This window comes from Ursus americanus, chromosome 25 (genome assembly GCF_024610735.1).
Source record: "Ursus americanus isolate L20-20 chromosome 25, mUrsAme1.1.p, whole genome shotgun sequence".
NCBI classification, from domain to species: domain Eukaryota; kingdom Metazoa; phylum Chordata; class Mammalia; order Carnivora; family Ursidae; genus Ursus; species Ursus americanus.
Window position 1 is genome coordinate 8,658,071 of NC_142151.1, and position 13,246 is coordinate 8,671,316.

The 13,246-nt window shown below is 54.3% G+C and overlaps 1 protein-coding gene across 2 annotated transcripts; it reads right to left on the reverse strand.

Annotated features, from left to right (window-relative positions):
* Positions 1-3,838: 3,838 nt before the first annotated feature.
* PIANP (PILR alpha associated neural protein) lies at positions 3,839-10,523 on the reverse strand. 2 transcript variants are annotated; one of them, XM_045781356.2, is made up of 6 exons: positions 10,386-10,523; positions 8,123-8,182; positions 7,350-7,861; positions 6,507-6,588; positions 5,464-5,685; positions 3,839-5,137 (listed from the first exon to the last, which is right to left on the reverse strand). In XM_045781356.2, exons 2-6 carry the CDS (start codon positions 8,137-8,139, stop codon positions 5,116-5,118), a joined length of 855 nt encoding a protein of 284 aa, XP_045637312.1. In that variant the 5' UTR covers positions 8,140-8,182; positions 10,386-10,523; the 3' UTR covers positions 3,839-5,115. The 2 variants fall into 2 exon arrangements, with proteins under 2 accessions (XP_045637312.1, XP_087711701.1); XM_087855575.1 differs by lacking the exon at positions 10,386-10,523 and adding an exon at positions 9,902-10,211.
* Positions 10,524-13,246: the final 2,723 nt, after the last annotated feature.

A 13,246-nucleotide genomic window follows, 5' to 3' on the forward strand; every position in this document is an offset into this window, starting at 1 on the left:
TATACTCTCAAGAATGTCTCAATGCTTTAAATTGCGGGAAAGGATGAGGATGTGTCAGTTGTTTTCTGAGGTCCCTACTTAGGCCCCGAGAGTATCTGGTCACCTCTCCCTGACCACACCACGTACTCTTGGCTTTGGCTCTCTATGTTCTTGCTGGCCCCGTCCACATCTCTATCCCCTCCCCCTGCTCTACTTTATTTATTTTTTAAAGATTTTATTTATTTATTCGACAGAGGTAGAGACAGCCAGCGAGAGAGGGAACACAAGCAGGGGGAGTGGGAGAGGAAAAAGCAGGCTCCTAGCGGAGGAGCCTGATGTGGGGCTCGATCCCATAACGCCGGGATCACGCCCTGAGCTGAAGGCAGACGCTTAACTGCTGTGCCACCCAGGCGCCCCCCCCCCTACTTTTAAATAGAGCACTCCTCACCCCCTGATATTATATTGTTTGCTGTCCACCTCTTCCTGGTGGAGTATCAGCTTCATGAGGGCAAGGGCTTTGAATTGTTCACCGCGGTATCCTCAGAGCCTGGCATTTAGTAAGTGGTCGGAAATGTTTTTCGCATAAATGAACACGGCATGAACTTTTTCAGGAAGTCTTACGGGATTGCTTGAACACATAACGGTTCCGTTCTCTGAATTTCCACAGCATTTAGTCTGTACCTTTTGTTGCTCCTTTAACTGTTTCATATATATGTCTCTTAAGCAAGATTGTCTGTTTCTCAGGGAAGAAACAGGCTCATACATGGTATCCTTCCCACTGCTTTGCTGGGTACATAGTAGATGCTGAATAAATATATGCTGTTTGAGTAAATGAATGCTGCCTGCACCCCAATCTGGCCAGAATCTCCTTGGGCTGAGCTCTATTTTGGCTGAAGCAGAATTGAAGTCCTTCCTACTAATAGTAATAGCCCCTTACTTAGAGAGCAAAATAACTCAAATAAAAATAATTGTAATGTTCTCTTTATGAATAAGGAAAACAAGACCCTGAAGATTTAAGTGATCTTTTTTTTTTTTTAATCACAGCAAGGAAGTAGCAAAAGACACCTAAAATAAACATTTAAGTTAAAGGTTTAAACAGGATATATGTATCCTTGGTTTGTAATTATAGTTTGCAATCTTTTGAAAGTATCTACTCTCTCGATCACATTTTTTGGGCTCTGCACTCAGTCTGTGTTAACTGAGTAGCAACAGTTGGCAGGATAAGATCTTAAGGGCTGGGACGTGACCAGACTTAGTTGCTGCATGGGTTAGAAATTGCTAATTCCAGAAACATCGACTTTGGGGGCTAAGATAGAGAAGTGGGAGCAAAATCGTAGTTATCACTCTAAGTCCCAGTTTTCCTCTTATTGTTTTCCTGTTTTCATTAACTGGTACTCCCTGAGCCTCAGTGTCTCCAACTGTCAGCCCTGCTCCTGCCCTTTCTATATAAGAAGCCAGTTTTTTAAGTGCTTTGAACTCCTTACAGAAGAGCTTTAGAGATAAATGTGGGGCGTAGGGGGAGGAGGGCTGTTAATTTTAGCCTGGGGTTTTCCAGCTGGCACGCTGTTTCCATCTTGAATCACTTCCACACCCTGAGCTCTGCCTGGGAGATCCCTCCTCGTGGGGGCTTCCCCATTTCCTGGTTTGGTCTGAGCCATAATGGTAAGCATTCCAGAAAAATGCTTAAGAGAAGCCTGGCTGAGTCATTTGATGCACAGCTCAGGAGGCAAAGAAAGCATGGTGATGAGAGATGCTGGTCCCAGTGGTGCTTGTGATATGTGGCCTCCAAGAACCAAAAGGGTAGTATGGCTGTTGTTTGTGTTCTTGGTCTGTCACTAAGCAGTGACTCTCCGTGCTACCACTTGCAACCTTCGAGGACCTCCAAAGGCCCCATAGTCTGTTTCAGTTTCAGGAGAGACAGAGGCTAGGATCTGTTCCCCAGGGCCTCCCAACTCCATGGTTATCCTGATAATGGGATCTAGTTTGGGAAATTTCCTTTAGGACAACTGGGAAGATGAGGACGTCTCCTTTCTCCTCTGTCTTTCCCGGCCATCTGACTTTCCATGGGGAAGGAGGGCATTTAGGGAGAAGGAACAGGTGAGGATTTCCCAGTGTCTTGCCGGTGTATTTTAATTTATTTAAATTTAGAGAAACAGCAGGCTAATCAGGCAATAATTAATTCCCTCTTCATTAGGGGCCTTCATGCATGCCTTTTGCATATGGATGAGCCTCGGGGTCACACTGTCCCTCTGAAGAACTATGGTTGCAGAGGGTGATAGAGCCCCGGTGTGCTCTCCAGGCGCTTGAGCTCCTTCCCCTTCTAAGCCAGTGCTCCTCTCCCCCACCCCCACCTGACAAAGACTAGATTCCTGGGGGGGGGGGAGGGAAAGGTTAGACTTCTCCCATCCACCTCGGATCCCTTCCTCACTGCCCCTGACCCATCCTCAGCACCTGTTCCTGCACCCTCACGTTCCATCCAGCCTTCTCCCTCCACCAGCTGCTGCTGGGATCTCTGCAGGCCTCACTGGGTTGACTCTGAGCCCTTCTCAGCAGCTTGTTGGCTTTGCACCTCTGCTTTTAGTTGGTTCATCACGCCTTGCCCCTGTTCTGCCTTTTTCCTCTGTAGCATTCTGTTTTTCTTAGGGAGTCTGATGCCCCGAAGGTACATACTGCTCTGATGCTGAGACATATGCTGCCTCCTCCCCACTCACCATTGTGTGCTATATGGATTCAGCCACTTTCCTGAGTGGACAGTGAAGCTCCCCAACACCTAAAACACACACCTACCAACACCTATACACTCCAAATTCTAGCTGCAAAGATAAATGCGTGGAAGCATTGAGTCTGGGGAGCCCAGACTTGCTCATACAGTCTCCTCTCCTCCCTGGAGCTCCCCATTTCCAGGGAGCAAGTGGGGCACAGATGGGGGCGGGGGAGAAATGGGACCTGGGTGGTTACCATGGCAACAGAGCCTAGCAACAGCTGAGAGGCTGATGTGTGGGCTTTTGCAGGGCTGTCACTAGAGCCAAACCTAGAATGGGGGGCTCAGGGGTGATTGATCCCAGCTGGGCAGCCTGTGTTCTCTCCCCCAAACGTACCCCTTGATTCTACCCCCACACCCTAGCAGTGTCTCTCTCTCAGAGAGGGCAGAGTGGGGAAAGCTAGTGAGAGTTAACCACAGGGGTTCTAATGCTGCACAGCTTTTGGGGGGGGCAGCTGTAGATGGGGCAAGTTAGGGAGCAAGGCTGAAAATAAACCAAGCAGGGCAGCCTCTTTCTTGTGGCCCCTCTCGCCTCTTCCCCTTTACTTCATTTCACCCTTTACCTTCCATCTGTCTTATCAGCTCTCTCCTGTTTTTGTTTGCTTCATTGCCTGTCCCTTTTCTCTGTCTCCTTTCTCATGGGTCTCTCTTGACCTTCACTGGCAAGTAACAAGCAAGCCACTCTTCTAGTTTCTCTTGCTCTGGCTGCTCCCTTCAGCTTCTCCTTCCATTCTCTCCCAAGTCAAAGCCCGTGGAGCGCCTGGGTCGCTTAGTCGGTTAAGCGCCAGACTCTTGATTTCGGCTTAGGTCTATGATCTCAGGGTCATGATCTCAGGGTCATGAGATCAAGCCCCACGTCAGGCTCCCATGGGGGCTGGCAGACTGCTTAAGATTCTCTTTCTCCCTCTCTCCCTGCCCCTACACCCCTTAAAAAAAAAAAGCCCAGGAACCCTAACTCCAGGTCAGAGCAGGCCAAGTCACCCTGAGTCTTGAGGGGTTCCCTCCAACCCCCATTCTTCTTTTCCTCCCTTCTTGGTTGCCCATTGTCCCCTCCCTCTCCTCTCTTCAGGGTTCATAAACAGAACTAGGGGACTCCGGTATCTTGCAAAGGCTTTATTTGAAAATTTTGAAACTTACATCCCACAAGAATTCAAGATTATCACCACAAGAAGAAAGAGATAATACAAAAATATATATCACAGCATAGGAGCCAGGTAAGAGAGGAAGAAGGAAGGAAGGTGGAAAAATGATGAGACGTAGGGACAAATGAGAGGGGAAGGAGGGGGGACAGGCAAAAGGAGGAAGAAGTGGAAAAACCAAGGAGGGCAGGGAGGAGGAAGGCGAGGGAGCCCAGGAAGGGGAGGGATAGACTGGGAGGCAGAGCTCCCGATGGCCGTAAACCAGCTGGCCCCAGTCCCTGGCAGCCTAGGTGAAGTTAGGGAGGCCCTCAGGAGGCTGGGAAGTGGAGGACTGGCTCAGGGACTCTGAATTCCAGAGAGTGACCCACACACGGACAGCCAGGACAGACAAGACAGAAGGAACTTAGGAGGAAGGGAAGGGCAAATGGGAGCCCCTTTCTCATGTAGTGCAGCAGGTGACTCCCCAAAACCCATCTCCCAGACAACAGAATTTAGCAGTTGGGGAGGGGAGAAGTTTGGGGCCTCACTACCCCCATTCCCATGGGGGAGCCCTCAGGGTAATGAGCACGCCCTTGGAGTGGGATGGGGGAGACAATGAAACACATGACATGAAATGGGATGGGACCATGACAGATGGGGGCATGAGAAGCCCCCAGCTCTCCTCCCACCCACCTCTGGGGCAGCATGCAGGGGCCACAGAAACTAGATCAGTGGGTGTTCATGAGGGAGAGCGTGAGCACAACACACAATACCACAACATGGGGCCAGGAAATGCGAGTGAGAGGTAACAGGAGAGTCACCCACTGACCACTGAGCGACTGAGCTGAGCCTGGAGTGTGGGAGGAAGAGAGAGTGAAAAGTGTGAAACAAAGGGAGAATGTGAGGGATGGGGAGGGGCGGTGTGGGTGGAGAGAGGGTGCAGAAGACTGGCTGTACAAGAGCACAAGTGTGTGCGATGGCCCAGGAGGGTGGAGGTGAGTGTGCAAGGCTTTCATGTGAGTGTGCAAGGGTAGGGATGGGGGACCAGAAGCCACAAATATGTGAGGCCCCCCACCTAAAGGAGGGTGAGCAGGTAGGATCGCATATGGGGCTAGTGAGGGTTCCAGGGTGGTGTGCAAGGGCAGGAGCCAGGAGCCCCTGTGGCCCCAGCTCCCACAGCTGCCCCACCCTCAGTGGGATGGGGGCTATGCCGGCCCCTTGGCCTCCTGCTTGGCGGCACCCCAACATTGGGGGGCATCACAGATTCACCAGGGGAATCCTGAGAGGAAGAGGGAAAGGGCACAGTCAGGAACCACTGGGTAGGCCAGAATCGAAGGGAAGTCCAAGGCAAAGAAAGGGACTCAAAGATAAGAGGGCAGAGTTGAGTTAAACGACAGTGTGAGAACAGGACAGAGATCCACAGAGAGCGGGAGAAAGAAGGGTCCCCTAGAGAGGACCTGGTCCAGTCCTAGGGAGGGCCAGGGGCTGTGTGGGGGGTAGGTCTACCTCCTCCCCACCCACCCAGGAGGGAACACCCCCAACCAAGGCTCTGGACCAAAGGTGCCTTACCTCCCAGCCCTCCCATCCCTTTGCCCCTGCCCTCACCGGTTCAACTGGAAGGCTGGAGCCCCCTTGGGCTGGGGCATCCCAGGCCGGGGTCCCCCTCGGGGCTCCTCATGGTCAGGGGTGGGGGTAGGCGAGTCCCCGAAGGCCCCCAGCACAGTGACCCCAGCTGGGGACAGGTCTGTCAGTGGCTGCTGGCTCTCTTCCTGCCTCAGGGCACCCTGCTGCCCAGAGGGCCTGCGCCGCTTCTGGCTTCGGTCCCAGCTGGTACACGGGAAGGAAAGATGTTCTCTCACACATTTAAGAAGCCCCCATCCTGGGCCTGCAGTGCTGGCCACGCCCAGCTTCCCTCAGACACCCCGACATCCTACAGCAGAGAAACTGGCTTCTTAGCAGTTCCCTATAGCAAATATCTGCAAACTGAGTGTCCATAAAGCTACTTTCCCTACCCCCTGGGGGATTCAGGGATGTAAACCACCTTCCAGACCTGGCCCAGACCCGCAAAATCAGTACCTCCTCCCCACCAACAGAGTCCCCCAGAATTGCTCCCTCCCCCATGCATACCCGGAAGAGCCATTTCCCTCCGCAGCAGGCGCCTGGAAGGTTTAGTTCTAGTTCAAAATCAGCTAATGACCTGGACACCTGAGTCTAATGATTCTCTCAGTAAAGTGTGAAGGACTGAGTGACCCGTTATTAAATGCGTGCAAAGAAAGCTCCAGACTTTCTCCCTCCTCCCCAGGCAGCCCCAAGAAGGGGCTCTGCAGAATGGGTCAGTTTTCTCTGTCTTGGAGGAAATGGGGACAAGGGATGCCCACCAAGGCCTCCCCTGCAAGCCTCCAGTGCGCATAAATAATTGCTCTGCCTTTCCCATTATCCTTCTATTTCCCGGGGAAAAGGAATTTGCCCTGATTTCTCACTGTCTCCCCCACCCAAATCCTTACTACCTTTTCCCAAGGTTTTTCTTGCTTAAATCCACCACTTCCTAGCCCACCTCCAGCAAAAATGCTGCCCTTGCTCCTGCCCTCTTCCAAACACTGCCAAACATTAGGTCCCCAACTGCCAGCACCCTCCTCCCCGCAGCTTACCAGAACTTGAAGATGATGCCAGTGGCCACAAGAACAATAATGATGGAGATGGTAATTGTGACATAGAGCTGGGGGTCCACACCTGATTGGGGCGGGAGAAAGTTTTAGGGAGGCCTGAGGTGACAGGAGCCAAGAGGGGGTAGGGGTTGGGATTAGGCTGTGGGTTCAATAAGCTTGCGGAGTGTTGCCGTTCGAATCCACAACGCCCAACTCTTTCTGCTTTCCTGAGCCCCCCCCCTTCATTCTTACCATCAGCTTTCCCTGAAGTTTTTAGTTGTTTTCTTCCACGTTCCCAAATCTTCTATATACATGTGACGAGGAGGAGGCGCCAAGGTCAGAGAGAACCCCTCTCTCTGCATAGAAACTAGGGGATGGAAATGGCCATCTCTGCACTAGCCCCATCCCCAGACTACTGGCCCAGCTTGGCATTCCTTGAGCCGAAATGTCACCCTGAAGGTCCCTTTCATTCATGGTATTCTTCCGCATGGAATACTCTCACTCCATTTTCAAGGTCTGGCTCCAATGTCAATTCTTGGAAGGTGTCCTGATCCCCAGGCAAAAGTAATCTCGCCCTTCCTTCTTTTCCTGAAAACATGCTGAGTGCCTCTATTAGAGCATTTACTACATTCACTCATCCCCGAGTGTTGGTACATTTGTCTTCTCCAGTGGACCAAGTCCCTCCAGGGCTCAGAGGGCATTTCACCTGTGCCCCTGTGCCAGCATAGTGCCTGACACATTTGTGGGAGCAGCTAACAGACAAGATCTCTGTTGCTGCCCTTGGAGCCTTCAACCAGCCTCCCCACCGCTCATACCCCCCCACCAGCCTCTCCCACTCGCACTCACCTTCCCCATGGGTCCCAAAAAGGAACGGCCGCAGGGTGGCAGGTGCTTCTCCAAGGATGAGCCCATCTCCATCACCCCGCATGGAGTCTGAGTTGGGGTGCGGGGTTGCCAGCCCATGGGGGGCTGCAAAACCATAGTCCAGGGGCAGAAATCCAGGATTGGCAGAGTTGGGGTCCCCCCCATCCTCTCGAGACACTGTAGGGCCCCATACAATGGCCCAGGGGTACTGGGATGAGGGTGGCCCCTCCTCAAAGCCAGATGGGGTGGCAGGGGGTGCAGTGCCTGGCAGGACTTGCCGACGCGATCTTGGGACCCGAGGGGATCGGCTTGGTGGGGGTGCCCGCTCCCACACGCACACGTGGCGTGGGGCAGAGGGGCCTCCCCGGGCACAGGGGGGCCGGGCTGGGGCTGGTGGGGTTCGAGGGGAGGAGGAAGAACCTTGAGCAGGTGGTGGGAGGGGCAGCAACAGCAGTGGCCAAAGAGGGAGGAGGTGGGACAGCAGCAGTGCAGGCCTGCAAGAAGGGAGAAAAAGGGGGTGAGACACAAGCCCGTCTTGGGCTTATGTGCAGAACACAGGCTCATACCAGAGATCCCAGGCTGCCTCCCTCCAGCTTTCTCAGGAAAAGCAGGTGGGCCTTGGGAAGACTGGCCTCCTTTCCTCCTTTCCTAGGGTCTGGCCCTCAGGAAGGAAGGCCCAGGGTGGTCCCAGGAGGGAAGGGGCCCAGACCCCAGGAGAAGTGGCCTCTAGGCTCCCTCTGCTGTGCCAAACTTACCACATCTTGGACTTCATGTCCGAGCTCTTCCTCAGCTGTGACCCTGATTTTCAGCCTTTACTGGGGGAGAGAGGGGGTTGTCACATCCCACCCCTGCCCTGAGCATTTCCCCAGCTCATTCAGCCACCAGTCCTACCTGGATCTGCCCTCCCAGGCTGCCAGCTGCCACTTAGAACCCTTGGGGGGGGGGTAATCTCCCAGAGTTAGTTCCTGTCTAGCCCCCAGCCCCTATCTGTTACTGCTCCGAAATCCTTGTAACTTCCCCACCTCGGGGTCTACTCTTACTTCTCTGGCTTCCTTCCTTCTCACTTCCTCTGCCCACAGCTCCAAGCTCTTGTTGGAGCTTAATTTAGAGCCAAGAACCTTGTGATTCCTTGAGCACCTACCGCTAGGGAGGGAGTCTGAGAGTGGGGGAGGGAAGAGGAAGTCAATCTGAGTGAACGTGTGAGTGTGTGTGTGGTGAGTGGACAAGGGGAGCACGCCAGCCTGCCCAGCCTGCTTGGAGTCCCAAGTGGTTCTCTTAGGGTGGGCCCCGGGGAATCTACATCTTCAGGAGAAGGGGAATAGGGGAAGGAGGGATGGAAAGAAAGAAACAGAGAAAGACAGAGGTGGGTGGGAGAGAAACTACAGAGTATAATTTTTGCTCAATGTTAAATCATCCAAAAGCATAGGTGCTCTCTGAAGGGAGGTGGAGCTGGGGAGAGGCCACCCCCTCAAATGTAGCTCTCCTGGGTAGAGTCCTGGGAGAATCTGGATAGTTGGGTTTTGAAAGAGGAAGGACGGGTTCTCAGCGCTGAGGGCGGTGAATCCAGGGGGGCCAGGCTTCCCAGAGTGAATGAGGATATGACACCCTGGGTCCCCTGGATTCTGGGTCTAAATCTGCACACTAAGTGCTCTCAGAGAATAACAGGAGAATATGATGGGAAGTCTGGGGAAGGGCAAGGGGAAGCAGGGAGTGGGGAGAAGGGTGAGGGGTAAGAGGCTGAGAGAGGGAGGGTAAGGGTGTAGGGTAAGAGGCTGAGAGAGGGAGGGTCGCTTAGGAGTGAGGAGAGGAGAAAGGTGAAGAAGTGGGCACGAGCATGGAAGGAGGGACAGGAGTCAGCCTGAAAGAGGATGGACTGGGAAGGGGGTGGGTACAGGAGATTGGCAGCTTGGAGGATGCTGAAGGGAGAACAAGCTAAAAATACAGGTGAGAGAGGGAAACCAGGAGGGCGAAGGGGTCGCAGGGTCAGGGGAAGAAGGGGGAAGGGCAGGAGGACAGGGAAGGAAAGGTCTGGGCAGGATGGGAAGTGGACAGAGTGGAAGGGGAAAAGAGAAAAGGGGTGGAGAAGACCAGGGACTCGGAGAAAGGAAATGGAAAAGGAGAAAACATCATACGGAGGACAAAATGAGAAAAGGAAGGGACTGGGGACCGAAAACGGAGCAGCAAAGATGGAGGAGTTGGGAAGTGTTTCTTCAAATGTAAAGTGATATGGAGCTCTGGGAAGATACAGGGATGGGAGCCTGGTGGGCTGAAGGGAGAGAGGGACGTGAAGAGAAGGAAGCTGGAGGGAGGGAGCGAGGGAGGGAGGAAGGAGGTTAGAGCGAACCAGTGAAGCGGAGAAGGGCTCACGGGGACATCTGTGGCCAGCTGACTCCAGGACTCACTTGCCTCTCTGCCTTGTGCACCCCCCCAAAACCAACGTCAACTCCAGTCCCCAAGCCCCGCATCCCCTTTAGCCACCCCCTCCAGGAAGCCCGCAGTCCCCACCCCCCACCCTCTCCTCGCTTCTCACCGACCTGTTGTGCGCAGGAGACGAGCTGGGGGTGGGGCGGGAGCCTTCGGGTGGGGGAACCGGGCCCCATCCCCAAAGCTGCCCCGGGCCCACCCCTCCCACGGGCCCGCGCTCCCGGACAGGCTGGAAAGCGGCGGGGGGAGGGGGGAAGCGAGGACCAGGAGGTCAGCGAAGGGACCGCGAGGGAGGGAGCGCCGAGAGCAGAAAAGGAACCCGAGGCAGGAGGATGCACCGAGCCGAGGGCTGAGCCGAAGGCGGGATGGAGGCAGCCGCGGGGACGGTGACCGCTGCGCCAGGAGGGCAGGATGGAGTCGGGACCCGCGGAGGGATGGAGAGCACCGCGGGGAAGGCGCGCCTAGGGGCGGCCGGCTCGAGCCCGGGCGAGGGACCGCGCCGGGAGGGGCGGGGGGCCGAGGGCGCGGAGTCGGGAAGGGCAGGGCCGGGCTCCCGCGGGCGGGGGCGTGGGGGGGGGGGTCCCTCTCGCTCACCTGCATGCCTGGCGCGGCGGCGCGACAGCTGCGGGCGCTCGGGGCTGCGCGGGGCTGGGGGGTTGCGGGGGCTTGTGGGGCACGGGGCATGGTCGGGGGGTTTGGCCGGCAGCCGGGGCGCTGGAGAGGGTGGGGGGTGGGCGCCCGGGGCGCGGGGCGGCGGCGGCGGCGGCGGCGGCGGCGGCGGGAGATGCTCGGCTCGGCTCGGCTCGGCTCGGCTCGGCTCGGCTCGGCTCGGCTCGGCTCGGCTCGGCTCGGCTCGGCTCGGCTCGGCTCGGCTCGGCAGCTCCGAGCGCAAGGTCTCCGCCTCTCCCCCTCCCGCGGTGGGCCACGCACGGTTTAACCCTCCTGCTGCCGCGCCGCAGGAGTTGCGCCCGTCTGGGTCCCAGGTGGAGGGTTGGAGAGGGCAGTGGACGGTGACCGACAGTCTGATTCCCGGGGTTCTGGGAGCGGACTTCTCCACCCCTTTCACCCAACTACATGGATACCCATGGTCACTCCAGTCCGTTTCTGAGATTCTGAGTCACCTACGGCTCTGCATCCCCAGCTCCGTTTCGCCCCTGGTGGACATTGCCGAGCGCCGGGGATCTAGGTGGGGCTGGGGGTGGGGGTAAAGACCTCGAACCATCCTTGGATTATCCCAAAGGCTTGATCCCCCATTCCACTCTGGCCCTGCTACAGTGCATTCTTCCGGAAGCAACTCAAATGTTCTTTAAAATAAGTAGATCAAGTCGCATTACTCAGCTTTTCTACCACTCTGAGTAGCCAAACTCCTCATCGTGACTTACAAGGCCCTATATGACCTATCCACTAGGTTGCTTTCTGATTTCCTCTCCTCACACTCTTTATGCCCCAGACACATTGGACCTGATCTATGTTCCTAGAACTAAAGGGTTTAACTTGTCGCTGGGCCTTGGCACTTACTGTTCCCTCTGCCTGGAATGTTTTCCCCTGGCTTTTCACAATGACTCAAATTTTTTTTCATTAAAATTTCACTGAGATCCAATGTCACCTCCTCTGAGGGGCCTTCCCTAGCCTATCAAAAGTAGCTTCCCTTATCCCCACTCTCACTCCATCCTACCCCATCCCTCTCAATCATGTTTTATTTTATTTTTACTCTTTAAAGATTTTATTTATTTATTTGTCAGAGAGAGGGAGAAAGCACAAGCAGGGGGGAGCAGAAGACAGTTGGAGAAACAGGCTCCTCGCTGAGCAAGGAGCCCGATGCCAGACTGGATCCCGGGACCATGGGATCATGACCTAAGCCGAAGGCAGACACTTAACCAACTGAGCCACCCAGGCGTCCCAGTCATGTTTTATTCTGATTGCACTTCTAGGACACCACACTCTCCTAGTTTCCCTCCAGTCTCACTGGCTTTCCTTTCTCAATCTTCTTCTGCTTGACCTCTAAATGTTAGCCCTCGCTAGGGCTCAGTCCTTGGCTCTCTTCTCTTTCCACATTCTCTGTCCAGTGATGTCATTCCAGTCCCAGGGCTTAAATACTATGTAAATGTCAGCGAGTCCTAAATTTATATCCAAAGCTCCAGACTCATTTATCCAACAGCCTGCTTGACATCTCCACTTGGATGTCTAATGGCCATGTGAAGCTAATGTGGCTAAAATAAATGGCTTGAATTCTTCCCTGACCAATCCGTTTCTCTCCTTGTGTCCCATCCTGGGACATGACAACCACTCGTTCGGGCTGAAAACCTAGGAAACATCTTTTTCCTCCTTTCCCTTTTCTCACGGATTCTTGCCCTGTGTCTAATTCACCAGCAAGTTCTGTGAGCTCTGCATGCAAAATACATCCTGAATCCACCCCCCTTTTTTCCACCTTCGTTACTTCCATCCTGGTTCAAGCCATCATCTCTCATCCGGAATAGCACAATAGATTCTTAGCTGGTCGTTTGCTTCTGCCCTGGCCCTATACAAACTAGTCTTCACAATATCTAGTAATATTTTTATAACCAAATTATATCATGCTCTTCCCTGCTTAAAATATTTGAGTGGCTTTTCATTGTACTTGGAATAAATCTGAGCTCATTGTTAGGAGAGGCCCTCCAACTTGTACTCCTCCTCGATGTTCAAACAATGCTCCTGCCAGATCAGATCTCTTGATGTTCTAGAACATCTGAAATGATTCCCTTAGCACCCCGGCACTTCTGACTACTTCTTCCCAAAATCCTTTGCCCATTCCTCGCCCTCTTCTTCACCTGGTTGGCTCCCTCTTGTCATTCAGTCACCCACTCTGTTTCTTCAATATGTTTCATTGTCTTTCCAACTCATCGCTCTCTGAAATGATCTTTTATTTGTTTACTGTTTATTGCCTCCCCTCACCCTGCTCGCCCTCCCCCCCCCCCCCGGGCGCCATACACTAGAGAACAAAGATCTCATTTGTCTTGTTCACCTTACATCCTCAGAGCATGGCACATAGTAGATGTTCAATATTTATTGCTTGGTAAACTTCACCCGGGACCCCCGCCCATTCTCCTCTGCTCTCCACCTGCCTTTCCTCTCTGCCTGCCGCCCTCCCTGATCTCTGCCCTGTGCTGAATGCTGTAGGTTGAATCTCTGCGCACACCCACGCCCCTCCAGACTCTTGCCCTTCATCCTCTGCATTATTACTGTCATTAGCCTGGCACTCCCGCCTCCCGGAAGGAAGCCTGCTGTTCTGACCAACATCTGCAGCGGTTGCCCTCCTGCTAGTCTGTCCCCGACAGCCCTTCATTCAGAGGTCAGAAGAGCAGTGAGTGTGCTATCCTCCTAGTGTTTCCCAGTCGCCGGGGAAAGACAGTACACACGGAATGCGAAGCAGGCCTTGTGAGGCAGTGTGCAAATCATGCCATATCCTGGGCCCCAGT